Genomic DNA, 19,100 nt, shown 5'->3' with positions numbered 1-19,100 from the left:
CTGAGGCGGCTACAAATAATCTACAGTTTAAATTTCTCTCTAAGTAGGGATGAACCCAGAATCGCCTTCTTCTATGTCTATATCTCCGATTGTAATAGTACAAAATAGCCATCTCATCTAAATCATCCATAATTAATCACAACACACACCCAAAAAGTACCTTGCTAATATAAACTATCGGATACTGATATTTGTCTAATAACGTTTGCGTCGCTATGTGTACGAGAAATGAGTAGTACCCAACTGGTTTGTTACTACGGTATTAAAACAGTTTCATCAGAAACCAGTTGCTCCGTGGACGAGTGGCTTAAGTTGCTCATCTGTGGGCTAGTTGGTGGTTGGTATTCCAAGTTGCCAACTTGGTTGGCAACTAAGTTGCTCGTCTGTGAGCCCCAGCCTCAGTTCCTGTTTATTAAGTGAGAGAACTTTTTTAGTCCAGCTCGTCGAGTAAGGCAGGAGTGACTTGGCCTGTCTTTATTGGTTGGGTATAGATAGTAGCAGGAAATATTTTGATTGGAACAAAATTAAATTCCTCTAGAGAATCTGGAAACAAACTGAAGGATCATTGAATTGAATTTCACCAATAGGTAGCTATAAAAGGATAAAATAATTAAAAACACATCAGCATAATACAGTATTATACATATACATACTTCATAACACAATAAAATACATTTCAAAGATAACAAATATTATTTGACATTTCAAATAAGGCACAAACTATATTTTACTGTAGTAGTTGAGCAATTCGAAGTTTCGATGGATTTCAGGATTGATTTCACACACCAAATTGATCAATTCATCAACAACCTGAAACGAAATTTAAATTAGTTCAGAAGAAAACCTAACAAATTTCTAGCTCTTTTCGGATCTTTCAACTCACCTTAGTTCTGTTACTGGCAACATCATCTGCCATTTGACGCAAACGTCCATCTGTTTCTTTGTCAATTTTCTGAGCGATATCCCCTTTCGAACCCAAGTGTCTTACTTCAAAATCACGGAATTGGCGTTCTCTTTCTTGTCTGTATGCATTTATGTCGTGATTAGCCTCTTCCCTTGCTTGCTTAATGCGCTTCAATTTACCTAAAAAATTGAGGAAATGAGAACCCGCTTGAATTTAATACACAATAAAGGTTTGGTTTGGTAAATACATTTTGAAAAATAGGATATTCAACGTTATTCCAGAGAAATCTCATGGTCTAGTGTCTAGTGGAACAGTGCAACAATCAAAACATCTGTGTTATACGATATCGAATAAACGAGTCTTTTAATGGCAAAGTGGGCCTGTGCTAGCGCTGCGGCTTGAATATTAGTCGTGCTCCAACCGTGGAATAGGTTAGGACAATGTCATTTCATTGTGACTCTGTCCACCCGAGAGGTGGCGTTAGGTGCTTCGCACAACACTCTAGTGCCGTCCCGGCGGTAGCAGCCGCACTACATCACAGTCATCCCTCCAATATTCTTGTATATATAATTTAGGAAAATAATAATAAAAACGCTGAAAAGCAAAATATGTGTTTTATTTGGCATCCCTCCAAGATGGAGTGAGAAGGTGTATTTGGCAGAGATCACTGGGTTGCTAAACTGAAGATTCGAGATTTCACCAGTGATTTCGGGATGAAACACCCAAATTCCCAGAAAGAGCGTCCTACTTTTAAACAATGCAGGACTTTATTTTGATTGATAAATTTGACAAGGAGATTTTAAGTTAAAAAATATGATTTCATATGACATTGAAAAGATACCTAAAATATCTGGCGGCGGCCCTGCAAATAATTCTCTCTGTGAAAATGATTACTTTTAGGTTATTTTTTGCCATAACTGATTCGAAAATGAAATAAAGCAAATTATAAATTGGTACCTTGAGGGTCAATGAATTCAAAGAACAATAAATTCATTTATTGTTATATTTAAAGATTAAGAATTTTTCAAAAAGACAAAATGAAAAGTATGGAATTCTGTGAAAAGATTATGCGAAAAGAGAATAAAAATAGGGCATTTCTAAGCAATGTCTTATTCACTGATGAGATCTTTTCCTTGAATAGAAATCATAGCCCATCAGAAGTAAGATATTGGTCTAAAATGAAAAAGCATATTCCTTTGAATACCCAGTATCCTCAGAAACTTGATATTCGGACAGGAATACAGGGAAATTATATCATATGGTCGTTTTTATTCATGGTAACCTAAACGCTGCCAATTATCTGGATCATTTATCCCGATGGTCCGACAGCTATCAATTAATTTAGATTATGCTGATTTCAACAAGAAGTCACAACGCTAGAGTAATCAATAGATATCTCATGAATAAATATCTTGGACCCTGTCATTTTTACGAATGGACAATGGCACGATCAAATGGCAGCTCACCAGATTCATCTCCCAATGATTCTTCTTCTTTGGGGGTATCTGAAAAATTTGGTTTATGGGCAAAAAATTGATAAATTGAAGAATATTAAGGTTCAAAATATGAGATAATCTCTTTATAATAGATTTGAATACTGTTTGGCTTGAACAAGGTGGATTATTTAAATATCTAATTTAAATTTGTAAACCCTCGATTGAGCGTATTTTAGAATTTGTTTTTGTTTTCGTTGAGTTTATTTTATTTATAAATCAGTTATGGCGGAAAATAACCTAAGTATATACTCATCTTTACAAAGGAAATTATTTGTGTCGTCATTGGCGCAAATAAATTCCTTGCATACAATGGAATAAAACTGTTGTTACCCACTCAACCCTACGATTGGAGAGTGATTAATAATCAAGCCGCAGCGCTAGCGCAGGTCTCAACTGTGACCATCCCCACTTTGCCATTGAAAGAAATTCAATATTTTATCACACATATATTTTAGTTTTTGCAATGTTCCACTGGACCACGTGTATTCTCTGGAATAACGTTGAATGTCCTATCTTTCTGAATGTACTTACTATTTACCAAACTGTAAATCAAATAATTCAACACAACAATATATTTTCTCAATACGTAATTCCTTCGGAATATTGCATTAACATTCTTTTCAACTTGTTTCTAAATTTCAGTTCAATTGAATGGGTATTTTATTTTAGTATCAAGAAATATAGTTATTCGTTTAACTAGGCAGCATAGTTCATAGCGAGACTAGAAATTCAGCTATGACAGTCAATCTACTTTGCTGCCGAGTTAAACATATAATTTTTTCTTCGATTGTTTTTAATGATATATGTAGGTTATTGTTTTTGCAAATTATTTCAATTCAACACCACACGCAACCATACAAGTAAACCATATGGATTTCGAACGTGTTTTACACTATACATTTTTACGATTGTGTAAAAATTTTCCTAAACATTAAAACGCTCAAGTTGCAATGATTCATTGCGAAGGATCATCGTTGACAATGATTTTTTCTGTATATAGCTACGACTGTTCAAATGTCCATTTCATTTCATTGCTGAATGATTCTCCACAGTCGAAACTGTTGGAGATGATTCTTATACAAAGATTCTAAACGTTCAGTATAATACTAGGTACATACATGGTTTTTGCGCATATTATGCTTAATCTTTTATTTGGAATACAAGTAAATGATAATTTGAGGGCGATATTCTATAGCAGTCGTAGAAAAAAAAGGTTTAACATTCTAATTTAGTCAGTGCATAAAATTTTTGGCATACCTAATATGAAAACGCAAAAAAATTAAACAATTAATTATGAGAAATACCTATTACATTCTTGAATTGTCAGGTAAACCTAAATGACATCAAGTCTCGATGTTTATTAACAGAATCTCAGCCAAATATAAATAGAAATAAGGTTGTCTAAATGGTGCAATAGCAAAAATAAACGCACAATCATATTTCAAAGGCACTTACGTTTTCTGGCAGCACCGACCTTCTCGGCAGCCCTCTTTTCGGCCACCAGAAGCTGCTGTATCCCCTGAGTTTGACTTGCCATGACGAAGTTCAGCAGTTTTTTGAGTTTAAATTGGTTAATTCGATTGTTAGTGAGAGGGGAAGTGGATAATTTTAAAATAGTTCGTTAAATTGGCGCGGTATGAGAATTAAGAATCATTTGACACTTCGTGAACAAGGTCCGCTAGTGACCTAGAATTTTCGTGATACATGTCATTTTTTTTCTCAAATATCAAAAATTTTCCAGAGAAAAATATTTTTGATGTTTCTGTTGCATATTAACGTCAAATAACTAGAGCAACGACAATTCTAAAAATAGTGAATGAAAATCTCGATGAATATACAAGGTGTTCTACTAGATCTATGAGAAACTTTGACCGATGCACCTATCCTAATGCTGAACATTTTTTCTTGTGGAAGTTAGAAAATGTATGAACTTTGAACATTTTATTTCCGAGGAGGGGTTTCCGAAGGTGCGCCCTCTCTCTGAGGATTGCGTTGTTTCATCCTGAGATTACTGATGAAATCATGAGTTTACCACTCAGTGATCCTTGCCAAATACACCTACCATCTCATCAGCGGAGCATGGTGACTCCGCCGTAGCACGGTTGGGTTTATATCCCAAGCGGTGCCGATTCAAAAGCAGAGATGCGCAGCCCACGATTCCATCTCTCGGGTAAGCACAGAGTCCTTCCCCAAGAATAAACAATAAAAATTTTAGTCATGGAAATAAAAAATTTTGAGGATATATAAATTGTTCAAAATGTCCCCCTTGTCTTGAACGCTAACCTCATAGCAATGAAATAAAATTCCATTACTCGGCGGATCAGATTTGATTAGTTCCTTATTTGGTTTACTGCATCTGGAATTGTAACGTTGACACCATAGAGAGAAATAACATTGTCTATGTTGCTGCAAACGTCTTGGTTCAATGGACTAGTTTAGTGATGTTGATAATACTATATTTGACACGATATAATTAAAATATAGAGAAAACTGATAAATCAGTGAAAAAATTTTGAAATCCATCAATAAATGACTGAGAAATAGATTATTTAAATTTACGTATTTTAGCGCGGAACGTCTTTGGTCTCCGACTCGTCTGTGACGTCACGCCACTTGCCTGTGATCGCTACACCATAAATTACGTTTAAATACTTAGCCGCGCCTAGGCTCTCGCGCCGTTTGTAGTTGTACAGTGTAGTTTTAACTCGAGTTTTGTTTTTATGTCAGCATAATGGAAGAAGGCTTCGTGAAAGGACAAAGTTATTTTTACTCAATAACTTATTTCAAACCAACTTACACCTTAGTATTTTTATTATCAGAAAAAGACAGCTAGTTCTGGTAGGTACTTATATCAAAATGATCTTCACACACATATGAAGTAGTTTTAGGTCCAATTAAGTCACGCCTCATTAATTTGCACCACTTCTTCCTTTGATTCATGTCATTTGGTACATGAAAAACAATTTATTGGGGTTTTTAATTGTCGTGCTTGCACACATAGGCACAATACAATATTTGTAGGATTTTTTTTTAATTTCAGCCATCGTGTAACGAACAAAACACGACACGAACGGCACAAGTGATTGTACACCAATGAATTCGTAAGCACTCTGCGAATACCAGTCGCCTCGTTTAAGTGGCGTGACGTCACACACTAGACTATGAAATTATTCTTCCAAGCGCAACCTCAAAGTCCCATAACTTTTTCATTTCTAGAGATATTTCAATGATTCTTTCACATTTTTGTTTCATTTCACTTAAATTTTTAGAATTAATCCTTAACAAAAAAATGAAAACTAGTCCATTGCGTATGAATTTTGCGGTGCCCATACATGTTCATTATGATTGGTCCTGATACTGTCCTCAGTGCAACAAACCTCGTCAAACCACATATTATGACAAGCGAAATAAATCTATTATTTTGTTCATGTTTTCAAAGTAATCACCGACAAAAGTTTAACAATTGTGGGGTACCGCCATGTAAAACTTGTTCATTTTGCCTATGAATTAGATTTTTTCTACAACTGCTATGAAAAGTAGCGTATTCTTCATAGTTTACTCAATTTCAAAACTATGTATTGCTCATACTGTGGGAAATATTATTTCTCACGGCACTTTGCCCACACCTCGCTTGATAGACCAATGAAATTGGGCTTTTGAATCGTTTCTGTGGAAACGATAACAATAAATTATCACATACGGTCAACCAAGGCCATTTTGATTCGAATCAAGTCCATTACTTGAATTATTGAAATGTGTGCAGTTGTAGGAAAAGTATAGTGTGCAACATGTGGAGAAAGTCCTTTTCTCGCTCGCGAGAAAAGTTTGACTTTCCTCACTTGTTGCACAATATACTATTAACAATTCTCTGTTCATGATACGCTATACGGAATTTGGTTTTCTCGTTGTCAGCCTACTTTTAATTCAAATTCTTGTAACTTCTGAAGGAAACCTATTCGGACCTTTGTTAATATGAAAAAAAATGTTCAGAATGAGCACATTTGCGCCCGTTCTCGAAAAAGGGGACTACTAAAAAAATTCCAGTTTTGAGTTAGGACCAGAATTGATTAGCAGGAGTGGCCTGTTTCGTCCTTCGAAGTTGAAAACTTGTATATTTCAATCCTACAGCTCGAGTGTGTTCAATGAGCTGGAGATCGAAGAGAGCAAACCAGAAACTTAAAACATGATTTCCCAGCTATTGCGAATTTTGAGTTGTCCCCTTTTCGAGGACGCGATATGAGACCATCTGCAGTATAAACTGAATACCCATACCATACCAAATTCCATCTGAATTGAATATGAATTATAGAAGTTTCGGCTATTATAAGGATTTGCGGACGTGCAGACCGACAGACACACATAAAACCAAAGTGGTTGAGAATTGCCTGAAGTGGATTTTGTAAAAGTTGTAACATGTTCGACCTTGAACAACATTATCCGTAAGACCATCATTTCTGTACTCATTACCAAATGCATGGTTTATTCCATAGACAAATCCTCCTTTCTCTATGGTTTATTTCAATTATTCCAGTGACTTTCACTCATAATAGTCATAAATGTAAAACTAGGTACTAGTTACGATCAGCGCATCCGCCATTTCGAAAAGGAGTACGAATGTACGAGCCGCCTCTGGCACAGTTCCAATCGTCAAATCTTAAAGGACAGGAAAAATCAGGGAAATTTTTGTATTTCTTCAATACTAGATTCTTAGATATCTATGTTTTTGATTATGTTATCAGCTTGAAATTATGCACGGAGCATGAAATTTCATATCAATACTCAAAATTTCAACTCCATCGGAAAATGGTGTGTAATATTTGTTCGATAATATCCTTGAATTTTCTATGGTTGTGGTTTAGCGATCAATATGAGATTTTACACAACTATGTACAAATCTTCATCTCAATAAAATCTACAATTTTAAAATGAACAGGTTTTTGTCCGTTAACGAATTAAATTGCGCCAGATCCGTACTTACCCTGCAATGTTCAAGTTGCGAAGTCTATCTGTTCGAATATTGTGTATATACGAACGGACGGAATCGAATTTGAGGAAGGATTCGTCAACAGCGAGTTGAACCTCATGGTTTGAGACTATTCTCTGCCCAAAATTCGAAGGATATTGATATTGTGATGAAATGAACAAATTGTACACAAAATCCTTAATGGATCCTCAAAAATAATATAAGTCCCCATATAAAACAGAACACTCATCTGAAAAGAATTACCATAAATATATCTTTGAATAGTATGGAAATTTTGAGAAAAATTATATCTACTTTCAAATAAATTTGGTTTGCACAAGATCAAGATATTTTTCTTTACTTGCTTTTTTTAACTTAATTCTCCACTTTATACACTAGTGTACACACACTAGGCGACATTCTGAACATTTCTATAGATACTTTTCAATCTATCAAATGATATGTAGAATTATTTCCATGTTTATATTGATTGTTTTTTGAATATGATTTCCATGTTTATATTGTTTGTTATACTGATTGTTCTTTTAATATGATCAAATCATCTTTATACATTTTTTGAATAGAAGTTGTTTGAACTGAGAATTTGAATTATGAATATTGTTACTATTTACTAACACTATTTTAAATTGAATATGGTGGTTGTCCAATACATTTGAGCTGAACCTTATGAATGTTAGAATCAGTTGTAATCATGAAAGAATGACGTACATCTATTAAGTTTTTACTTTATTATTAACTACATATGATATAATATAGAAACATATTTATTTTTTAGCCATTTGATGCCTTGTAATTAAGAATGGAGCCCAGAAAGGTGGAGCAAAAAATAAGATGAAAGCCAAAGTTGTTTTCACTGAAGCTCCAACAGGCCATGGTAGACTCTGGAAAGAGGAAAATTTCGAAATCAAACATATGGATATCTTATTAGTTACGTTATTTGAATATTGTAAGCAATTATCATGCAAACTTGTTTTAAAACAAAATTAATAACTTAACCTCAGTTACGTAATAAATTTAATAATTACTTACAGCTCCAGGAGTCCTATCTTCTGCGTGGTATTTTCTGATGTTCCTTAGAACAGTTCTTTGGAGGAGAGTTCTTCCTGTACCAATCATTTTTAATTAATTTTTTTTTTTTGATGTATAACAAATCTTGCTTGGCTTAGAAAATGACAATTGAAGAATATTGAATGACGGATGAGCAAATTTCTGATCACAGAAAACTAAATGTGTGAATTAATCAGTGGCGTGTTGTTACATAATGAAGTTAAAATAAGGCTTAGTTCATTTACAAATATAGAAATATATAGCTATAAACAAAAATGTCATCATAAATTTTTGCCTTTCTTGTTCTGATAAGACTCTGTTTTCTCTAGAACATTTTATGACTTATGATAAATATTTTTGGGAAAAGTAGCTCTATTTTCAAACCAAAGAAATATGTTCCAAATATTGATGTGTTGTCATGACTATGTCATATTGACATAAACGTCAGGGAATGTTTTGATCCAAACGTTTTCAGGTTATGAGTTCATAAAATTCATTGAAAAAAATCTTGTCCTTATAATGGTCCTCTTAGAAAATGATATGGTGAGTTACTGAAAAAGCAAATAAAAGAAATTATTTACGTATTTTTCCAGTTCTTAACGGAACTAACAAAGTTATTTCAAAAAGCCAGAGCAACTGGATCTGTCTCCATGACATTCAAAAGATGTAAGTTTCATATATTAAACAATATGATGAATTCCTATTAATTATTCTATTCAAGATGATGGTATCAATAGGCCCGTGCCCAGAGAAGGAAGACCACCTTTACCAGAACCTCAAGAACATATGTGTTTGATACGAGCTAAATCTGGTTCAAAAAAGCTTGCTACAATTATTAAACAGAAAGACATCAATAAGTTTCAAGTAGCATATAGTAACTTAATCAGAGGAAATTTAGATGGTTTGAAGAAACTGAAAAAACCAAAAATTAAAAACAAAGCTGAATAACTTGATTATTGAAGGACTATTTTTGTTTAATGTTATTTAATTCACATATATTTTCGCTGAAGACACTTTGTGAATTTTCTCACACTCCTTAAGAACCTACTCATTTAAAATAAATATATGGTATAGAACATGCCAAGAAAGGAATGAAATTAATTATTACACCAATATTCCATACAGTTATCATAATCTGTGCTTAGTCCCAGTTTTCCTAATTGTTATTACTTTAGATCGAGAATTTGGAGCCAAGGCTAGGGAAGACATTTTTTTTTTAGGGGACTTATGCTTTTGGGTAAACAATCAACAGTGCTATGCTTATACTTACAAAGCTTACCTAGAAAACAACCAATTCACCTAACTCGTATTAACTTTAAAGGTGATCTTTCATTATGGGATACAAATTTATATCCTGAGATATGAATTCATATCACTCTTCATACCTCAATAAATCCTTTCGCAAAGACATAATATATATTATATCCTGTAATGACAAGTTGCCTTAAGAGTGGAAAGATCTCACAGATTCCTCTGAATAAAAAACATGAAGTATTGAAAAAGAAATATAAAATAATTTAATAATAATAATACCCTTTATTAGCAAAATATACTATTTACAAACAATGAAATAACAGAAATACAATAATTCAATCATAATGCTCCTTAATGTAAGAAATCAATAATTTTCTAAAATTCCTATAATTATCACTATTGTGTGTAAAAGTGCATCAATTCGAGTTCTAGTATTTATCGACGAATTATTTCAACAATCCTAATTAAATAGAAGGAAGATTTGGAAGTTCATACGAAAATTGAGTAAAGAATGTCTGTCTGTGAGTGGACATAGGCAACACATGATACAACAAATTGCAGTATTTTACGAAATACTGCAAATAACAAGTAAAGGTAACAAGGTCACCTACGGGTAACCTTGAAAATCATAGCCTTCTAATAAGTACTTAGACGGCCGTGATTAAATAAATAGTAAATTGTATAAATAAAGTCAAGTATTCTTGTCTCTGGTCAAGTGTCAAGATTGATTTACTCACTTACAGAAAATTGAAAGATAAGATAAATAATTCTATCTTGCTTCTTATTTTGATTTAGGTTGTTATAAAACAATTTCGAAGAAGTCAAAAATGGCAGAAAAAATCGCTGTGGTAAATACATTAATATTTTGAAATCGGAAGCCGGCAAAAGTGCCGTTTAGTCAAGAAATTGTTAATTATGCATTAGCGAAATATAATGATAAAAATGAAAGTAATGGCAATGATGAGACTCGTGATATTTTAGGTGACTGGTAGCAATAAAGGAATTGGATATGCCATTGTCAAAGGCCTATGCGAAAGATTTCAAGGAAAAGTTTACTTGACTGCTAGAGATGTTACCCGAGGTAACGAAGCAGTACAAAAATTGAATGATCTAGGATTTCAACCCTTATTTCACCAACTGGACATCAATGACCAAACTAGTATCGATAAATTCAAGGAACATATCACAAAAGAACATGGAGGTATTGATATTTTGGTGAATAATGCTGCGATCGCTTTCAAGGTGAATTCTCATATTATTTATGAAGTTATTCGTGTTCATAATTTAACCTCAGAATTTTCACAGTGATATTGACCCTATTATTATTATTATTTGAACTGGGGGATATTGACCCTAAGAATTGTAGTACTCTCACTCCTTAGCACATTATAACTTGACTCTAACATCATCTACTCTAGTTAAAATAGTATAAACTAATAAGTTAACTAGAGAGGGTTTTTAGAGACCCCCAGGACATGTTATTACAAATGTAGTTAGTTAAATTTGGTTTCTAAAGATGACAACATCATTGTCAAAACGTTTGTTAAGAATCTAGGATTATTGTGTAGTTACCGCAACTTTAGGAGAGACAGTTGAACATTTGCTTTGCAATTGTATAGTTGTCGATAGAAAAAGGCTACAACGCAATGTCTCTAGTTTTTAAAAACCAGAATATGCATAGTACCTAGAAAGTAGTGAAATTTATTGAAACTTTGTTTTCCAACTGGTGAACAGTGCAGGGTAGCACAATAAATCTTTAGTGTTTGAGAGGCTTACATAGCCTTTTAGACCTTTCATCAATATAACTTACTATAACTTCAGAAGTCATATTGTTGATTATAATAAGATTTTTGAATTTTAGCAAGATGCTAAAGAACCTTTTGGTCAACAAGCAGAAGAAACAATTGCTGTTAATTATTTCAGTTTATTAAGGGTTTGCAATTCACTGATTCCAATATTGAAGCAGAACGGCAGAGTTGTTAATGTTTCTAGCAGTGCTGGTCACTTGTCCCGTATTCCATCAGAAGATTTGAGGCAGAAATTGGGTGATAAATCTCTGCCTATTGATCTCTTGAGTGCTTTAATGAAAAAATTCGTGAGGTAAGAACTTTTCAATCGAAAGTTGAAAAAATTTAAATAAGTAAATTTCTGTATCTCAAGAATTTATATAAATAATTTTAGATTCTCACAATCTCTGATTGAAATTTTTAAATAGGGAGATGTACCTGTCTATTGATCATAATAAAATTACTTATTTGCAGTGATGCCAAAGCCGGAAAACATATAGAACGAGGTTGGGGAAATTCAGCCTATGTTGTTTCAAAAGTTGGCTGCAGTGCTTTATCTTTTATTCAACAAAGAATGTTGGACAATGAAAAACCTTGCAGAAACATTTCTGTCAATGCTGTACATCCAGGATATGTTGATACGGATATGACAAGTCATAAAGGTCATCTTACAATAGAAGAAGGAGCATCTGCACCCTTGCATTTAGCCTTAGATGATCATGGATTGAAAGAAAAATATGTTTGGCATGATAAGACGGTGATTGATTGGTATGGGGAAACACCTGCTATCTATTGAATCACACTAATCTATTATATCTGTGAATTTTCCATTGTTTATAATCAATAAATAAAATTTATATTGAAAATATTATGGATGAATTATTGAAGCATATTGCGTGAAAATCTTTGGAATCCAGGGCATTTCTTAAGCTATATGAATAAATTTGGTTTAAAAATTGGTTGCTATATCACATTGATCCTAAGCTCGAAAAAAACGATCTTATAATTTTCAAGAAAAAATCAAGGAAACAAATCAAAAGGATTCATATCTCGGACACTAATGAGATTTAATCATAAACTGACAGAGTATATTGATATGGTGATAACGAATATAGTAATTTTCACCGCAAAAAGAAAATTAGCATTTACAGTTTCAGATTAGAGTTTCAAAAATTTTTATCTTGTATACGGACTGCCGACCGGACCGATAGAATGGAATTTATGGCCGAATTCGTCATCAGTTAGTCGAACCTTATCGTTTAGGACCATTCTAGGCTCTAAATTCGAAATTTCCGACATTGTGACGAAATAATAGAAAGAGTTCGGAGAACGATTTAATCAAATCGTACAGGTATATTAGAGTAAATTGAATAGGGGCGAAATACAAATCGAATCAGAGAGTTCCAAGCAAACCTTTTATTAGAAATGAAGGTGCTTTATTTTTTAAATTGTGAATTACGATGTTATTATGATTTTATAGAAATACATTTTTAAATTTACTAGGGATGGCTTTCCAGTCACAGAATATAGACCATGTGGTGTCAAGAAAACGAAAATAGGTTACACTTCTATGTTTTCGGTTTTGTCTATAGAATTTCAGCTTTGTTTATGTTAGATTTCAATTAGAGGAATGATTTACAAAAAAATATTATTTACTTGAATTAGTTAACAAGAGCGAACATGTAATTTTTTATTTCAACAAAACACACTTAAATGAAATGGCATCTTCTCAGGATGCTTGGTATTTGTCCTTATTAGGTCTTGCCGAATATTTTAGAACTTCTAGTACACCTATGATAAAGCAATGTATCCAGTGTCTACAGGCTGTTTTCAACTTTAAACCACCACCAAGAGTGGAAGCAAGAACTCATTTGCAACTAGGAAATATTTTATTGACTCATACGAAAAATATAGATTTGGCTAAAAATCATTTAGAACAAGCAGTAAGGTTTATGTTCTTATAAAATTCATTCTCTAATAACTTTCTTTGTAGTGGCACCTTTCCCAAGTCATTAATACTTTCGATGATGTAAAATTTGAAGCTGCAAGTGTTTTATCGGAATTGTATGAACAACAACAACAAAGTGCTTTGTCAAAGCCAATCCTAAGGAAAGCTATTGAGTTATCCCAACACAGTGTATATTGGCATTGTAGGCTTATATTTCAACTAGCTGTAAGTAAATTTCTTATTACATTGTATTTATGTTGTTTAATTGTCTCTGTTGGTTCCAGCAAATTCATGCAACAGAAAAAGATTATCAACCAGCAAGTAGTTTGCTCAGTGTTGGAGTAGATTATGCCCATATTTCAAATGCCTACTATACAAGAGTTTTATTTTTATTGAGTAAAGGAATGGTGAGTTTAAAATATATTCATGAAAAATAATTCAATCTAAGGTTTAGGGACCTGAGTCAATAGCCTACAATAGAGTAATAATTTATTTATTTTCGTGTGCTTACTACTAATGAGAGTAATAATAGGTTATTAGACTTGAATTAAGAAAATTGTGGAAAATTTATTGACTATATCAACTGCTGGAGGTATGTGTAACAACAAATGAAGCATATGATAGCCTATTGGACAGATTACATTGATTTGAAATGGTTGTCAGTAGTCGTGAGAAATCAAAAGGTTATTTCAGTCATGTGGAGCTCCTAAGGTCACCTTAGCAACAGATCTATAACATCAGCTGATTCTACACTATTGTATTTATTTTGCTAAATTAAAATAACACTGTGATATTGAGTTCAGGAATGAGCCTGACACTGTGCGATCTAAATGATATATTTTTCAAATGAAAAAATCAAGATTTTATGGTTGAGTTATTGAACAATTGAAATGTTATTGAGGGTGTAACAATTTCTTAAATAATTGAACATTTCAAACTAGTAGTAGTCTAATTATTTCTTCAATTTGGGTTAAATTTTAAGTCCAACTATGATATTTAACTTAGGATTGATTGATCTCCATATGCTTTGAAACTATTGGATTATTACATTTTGATAAATAATATATGAATATGTCATACTATAATAATTATTTGTTTCAGTTATTGTTAATTGATAAAAAAATACAAGAAGTACAATCTATTTTAAGTCAAGCAGGTCATTTAATTGAGAGTTGGACAGGAGCACCATATCAAAAAGAATATCTTAAAGTTTATTATCTTGTTTTACAGGTAAATATTACTTTATCAAAACATAATTTTTGAATTCGTATTCTACTATTTTCAATGACCCCATTATGACATCTTTAATAAATATCATTCAGAAACAAGAGACCTTTTTTGTTGGATGTTACTTATCAATTTCTTTTTAGGTTTGCCATTATCTTATGAGTGGACAAGTAAAAAGTGTCAAACCATGTTTAAAGCAATTACAACAAAGTATTCAGACAATTATGGGAAGTGACGACAGTATGTATATTCTTATATTTAAAGGCTCATTTTCATGTGACAGCATTCTCATACTATCACGATAGTAACTATCAAGTAGTTTATATGGTGACAGTTGCTGCTATAGGTACTATCACTATCACACTATTGTGATAGTACTATTACCGTGAAAATGAGCCTTCATTAAATTATTCAATTGAAGAATGTCTAAATAAAATTTATATGAAATGAAAAAACACTTGAAATTAGTCTTAAGCGAATTTTTTGTTTGTTTGATCCTTAATGTATTAGACTAATTATGCAAATTTTTATTTCAGTTTTTACCGGACCTAGTGCTGGAGATATGTTTTTGTGGATGCCAAAGGAGCATCTTTATGTCTTAGTTTATTTAGTTACAGTGATGCATAGTGTTCAGGCTGGTTATATGGAAAAAGCTCAAAAGTATACAGACAAGGCTTTAATGCAAATAGAAAAATTGAAGAGTAAGTCCAAATAAGTTTGCACTTTTTTATTTTTTTTCCTTGGATATTTAATCAGTATTTGAACTTATGAAAATTGAACCAGTATATTCTACGTGTTGACCTAGTTGTGAAACTCAATGCAATTAGGAATTAATAGTTCAGTTTATTGAAATAGGGGTTTAATAATAACTGAAGGTGTTTAAGATATTGTACAATTAGTTCTCATATTATAGTATTTGAGAATAAGTGAGTGGCAAACAGCTGACATTTTTAATTAATGTTTTAGATTACTTGAGATGTAAATATTTCTGGAAACTTTAATACTAAAGATTCATAATTATAACAAATTAAATTCAATTATTATTTTGCATACATATAGTTAACTATTTTTATTATTCTTGAAATCTCTTAGTCTATAATGTGAATTTTTTTTTTCAATAATAATTTGGGTCATAAAATTTTGAATGAGTCACTTATTATTTTTTAGTTGTTGACAATAAACCCATTCTTTCAACATTTCAACTAATGCTATTAGAACATATCATAATGTGTCACTTGGTGATGGGCAACAAAACGCAAGCACTTCAAGAAATCTCTACCGTTGTAAGTTTATGCAGACAAAACCCACGATTATTGGAGTGCCACTGGCCTCAATTACACACTCTTCTCGGATTATACTCAATGAATATGAACTGCATGGAGGCAGCAGAAGCACAATTTATGGTTACTCTTAATGTAAGTATAACATTTAGTTTCATATTAATTGATGAGAAGTTATGGAAGTTATATTGAGGAGCTATGATAATGTACTAGGTGTTTTCAAATGAATTATGTAGTTTTAGGCATTTTTATTGTAATATTCCAAATCTGACCAACGTGAAATGTTTGGTAAAACTTTTCAAAATGACTTGTTAGGCTTCAAACCACAACTCTAATGTTACTATTCATATTGTCTTTCCACAGAAAATTGAGGATAGTGTATTTTACCACGTTTATTTCTTAATTGACATCATTCACCACAAAAGTAATTTGTATTTGTCACTAAAGACATCTGTATTCCATATCTGATTCCAGTGGAGTTAATATTTATTTACCCATAGTTGTTCAGGAGTTAGAGGCAAATGAGGACATAGCTCACAAACAATCTAAACCTTTATTTTACCACTGGTCTATAATCTCTGTTGCCGTTATACAAAGCTTAAAATCAGAGTTTGAAACATTTGCGTTCTGTGATGAACTCTGTGCTATTTTTGGAGCAATATTGGAAAGATTATACTAATTTTAGTATCAATTTCTCTGAAGGACAAATCTCCTTACCTTTGATGTCTATCAAGTGCTCTGAATTGATAGAAATATCTTCTGTTATTGGCATAATGAGCATCTTGAACAGATTTTTTTTAATTATCTCACACTGGCTATTGTCACATAATTACAGAAAAAATAAGATTTAAAGAACGTATATGAACTCACCCTGATATTTGAACTAACTAAATTGATTCCTTGAATTTTTTTATAGATACCTAGAGATAAAGAATTGTGGACATTTGCAAATCTCAACTTAGCGATAGTTTATTTAAGGACTAAAAGGGAGGCTGATTTTAATGCTTTGCATGACAGAATCAATCCAGAAGCATTACCATCTCATTCACATAGTTTGAAAGCAGCAGCATATTATGTACAAGGACTTCATGCTTTTTTTCAATGTAGATATAATGAAGCTAAGTAAGTAATTTAATACTTCAAATTTATTGTTCCTCAAAATATTCTCAAATATTAAATGAATTTTGAATAAAAAAATTAAAAATTTCAATTCAACTGTAATTAAATATGTATCACATTAATTTTATTAACAAATTTCTATTTGTAGACGATATTTACGTGAAACATTAAAGATGGCTAACTCTGAAGATCTTAATAGGCTAACTTCGTGCTCTCTTGTATTGTTGGGACATATATTTCTATCTCTAGGTAACAGTAGAGAAAGTATGAATATGGTAACTCCTGCTATGCAATTGGCAAGTAAAATACCAGATGTCCATGTACAATTGTGGGCTTCTGCAATTTTGAAAGGTAACTTTTTTATTTGAAATATACATATAATATTGATTTCAAAACTTTATTTGGGAATTCGGAGTTGTTTCAGTCTCAAAGTTTAGGAGAAATATTTCTCAGTTTTTGTATATTATTCTTGAAAGTGGAGTTTATAAAACTTTTGCCAACCAACCAACCATACCTGATCCTGATATGGAAATCGAACATATAAATTGAATGGTCAATCAGATGTTTTGTCAAACTCTGGAGACTTCTCATTGTATTTTTGTTGACTATTTTCTGATTTGTATTTACAATGAAGGTATTGATACTTGCTGGATTAAGCCGTGGGCCATTTGAGAGGTATCGGGTGCTAAAGACACAAAAAAACTGTTAATTCTTAATATTTTACGAAATTCGGTTTGTAGTCATTATTCAATATTGAGATTCTAATGATGTCATCAGATTTTTCTGTTTTCCATTGTTTCAGAGACGCGATAGTAATTTTTTTTTCTTATGGACGCCATATTGGTTCTCCTTATGAGGTGATAAAGAAAAAAATTACGAATTCAATAATGTATCACACTCTACAAAAATATCGAGTCTACGTACGCAAATTTGAAGAGTTGTTATGTGAAATCATCACTTGACTATCGCGTCTCTGAAACAATGGAAAACAGAAAAAATCTGACGACACCATTAGAATCTCTATATTGGATAATGGCTACAAACCAAATTTCATAAAGTTATCTCCAAAAACAAATGAGTTATACAGAAAAAAATGAAAATCTCGATGTTCAGTTTTTTCGAGATATCTTGGGAACCATTGAAGATATTTCGGATCTGTTAACACCAACACACTCATCCCTAAATAACGCAAATTTTTTGTAATTCAAGCCACCTTGTCTTCCTATCAGTTTTCGATATCCCTGTAGTGGCCCTCTAAATAGTTCTAACTCTGTATATTACCTGATTATTCGAAATGTTTATTTATACAGACGTTTCGAGAGTATGGGAGAAAGAAGCTTTCAAAAATTATTTCCTTTGAAAAAAAAAAACTGGTCATTGGAAATAGTTCTTGTACTGATATGACTACTTACTGCTGTCAGTATTGTTTCCCAAAAAACTTAAAAGGTTTTCTGAGTACATTTAACCTCCAAATAGGCCCATGGCTCAAACTACAGAAAAATGCTATTTAACAGGATATATTTTATTAAATTCCATTGAACTACATGAATTAGGAGTATCACAGTGGAAATATTCAAATAATCCAAAGTGGAAATGATTTAAATTTTCATTTCATTCAATGGAAGGGCTCTGAGGATATAATCTTTCGTATTTTCCAGATCTCTACAGAATATGTAACGATATGGCGAACGAGAATGAAGCATATCAAAGGCATGTTCATTTTTCACAAATGCTGCTCAACGATCATTTCCAAGCTTCACAAATGTCAGAACACAGTCTTATAACATGGACTCAGGGTAATCTTCCTCCTCAGTTGCCAAATGAGGGACCGTGTACATCAGGAGTAATGTTATAGTATTAAATTTATTTATGTAATATTTGGGAATTGTATAAATTAAAAACAAATTTATATTGAAAGAAAAATGTTTTTATATTAAAATAATTTATAAAAGAAAGAGTTGTTTTGAATTCACATATCCTTGGAAATTCTGAAGTTTTGTTATCAGAAATAACAACTACCCTTCTTTTGAAATATATTGTGGAAAAAAGTGTGG

General features: G+C 32.2%; 4 protein-coding genes and 1 long non-coding RNA gene across 6 annotated transcripts; 3 read left to right on the top strand and 2 right to left on the bottom strand.

The window, feature by feature from the left end:
* Positions 1-678: 678 nt before the first annotated feature.
* LOC123674576 (V-type proton ATPase subunit G-like) lies at positions 679-4,156 on the bottom strand. 2 transcript variants are annotated; one of them, XM_045609495.1, is made up of 4 exons: positions 3,856-4,156; positions 2,371-2,409; positions 884-1,083; positions 679-810 (listed from the first exon to the last, which is right to left on the bottom strand). In XM_045609495.1, the coding sequence occupies exons 1-4, from the start codon at positions 3,935-3,937 to the stop codon at positions 721-723; spliced, it is 411 nt and encodes a 136-aa protein (XP_045465451.1). In that variant the 5' UTR covers positions 3,938-4,156; the 3' UTR covers positions 679-720. The 2 variants fall into 2 exon arrangements, with proteins under 2 accessions (XP_045465451.1, XP_045465459.1); XM_045609503.1 differs by lacking the exon at positions 2,371-2,409 and having other exon boundaries at positions 3,856-4,135.
* Positions 4,157-8,089: 3,933 nt separating this feature from the next.
* On the bottom strand, positions 8,090-8,708 carry LOC123674572. The gene is made up of 2 exons (XR_006746676.1): positions 8,414-8,708; positions 8,090-8,265 (listed from the first exon to the last, which is right to left on the bottom strand). It is a non-coding gene; the product is annotated as an uncharacterized LOC123674572 (long non-coding RNA).
* A 108-nt stretch (positions 8,709-8,816) lies between these two features.
* Positions 8,817-9,519, top strand: LOC123674566 (signal recognition particle 14 kDa protein). The gene is made up of 3 exons (XM_045609479.1): positions 8,817-8,974; positions 9,025-9,097; positions 9,153-9,519. The coding sequence occupies exons 1-3, from the start codon at positions 8,951-8,953 to the stop codon at positions 9,377-9,379; spliced, it is 324 nt and encodes a 107-aa protein (XP_045465435.1). The 5' UTR covers positions 8,817-8,950; the 3' UTR covers positions 9,380-9,519.
* A 783-nt stretch (positions 9,520-10,302) lies between these two features.
* On the top strand, positions 10,303-12,340 carry LOC123674559 (carbonyl reductase [NADPH] 3-like). The gene is made up of 4 exons (XM_045609466.1): positions 10,303-10,533; positions 10,667-10,927; positions 11,547-11,785; positions 11,947-12,340. The coding sequence occupies exons 1-4, from the start codon at positions 10,513-10,515 to the stop codon at positions 12,266-12,268; spliced, it is 843 nt and encodes a 280-aa protein (XP_045465422.1). The 5' UTR covers positions 10,303-10,512; the 3' UTR covers positions 12,269-12,340.
* A 720-nt stretch (positions 12,341-13,060) lies between these two features.
* Positions 13,061-19,001, top strand: LOC123674551 (MAU2 chromatid cohesion factor homolog). The gene is made up of 10 exons (XM_045609456.1): positions 13,061-13,415; positions 13,466-13,645; positions 13,705-13,827; positions 14,522-14,650; positions 14,791-14,887; positions 15,184-15,348; positions 15,815-16,062; positions 16,844-17,049; positions 17,195-17,397; positions 18,705-19,001. The coding sequence occupies exons 1-10, from the start codon at positions 13,191-13,193 to the stop codon at positions 18,899-18,901; spliced, it is 1,773 nt and encodes a 590-aa protein (XP_045465412.1). The 5' UTR covers positions 13,061-13,190; the 3' UTR covers positions 18,902-19,001.
* Positions 19,002-19,100: the final 99 nt, after the last annotated feature.

This window comes from Harmonia axyridis, chromosome 1 (assembly GCF_914767665.1).
Source record: "Harmonia axyridis chromosome 1, icHarAxyr1.1, whole genome shotgun sequence".
Taxonomy (NCBI): Eukaryota; Metazoa; Arthropoda; class Insecta; order Coleoptera; family Coccinellidae; genus Harmonia; species Harmonia axyridis.
This window is presented reverse-complemented; position numbering and strand designations above follow the sequence as displayed.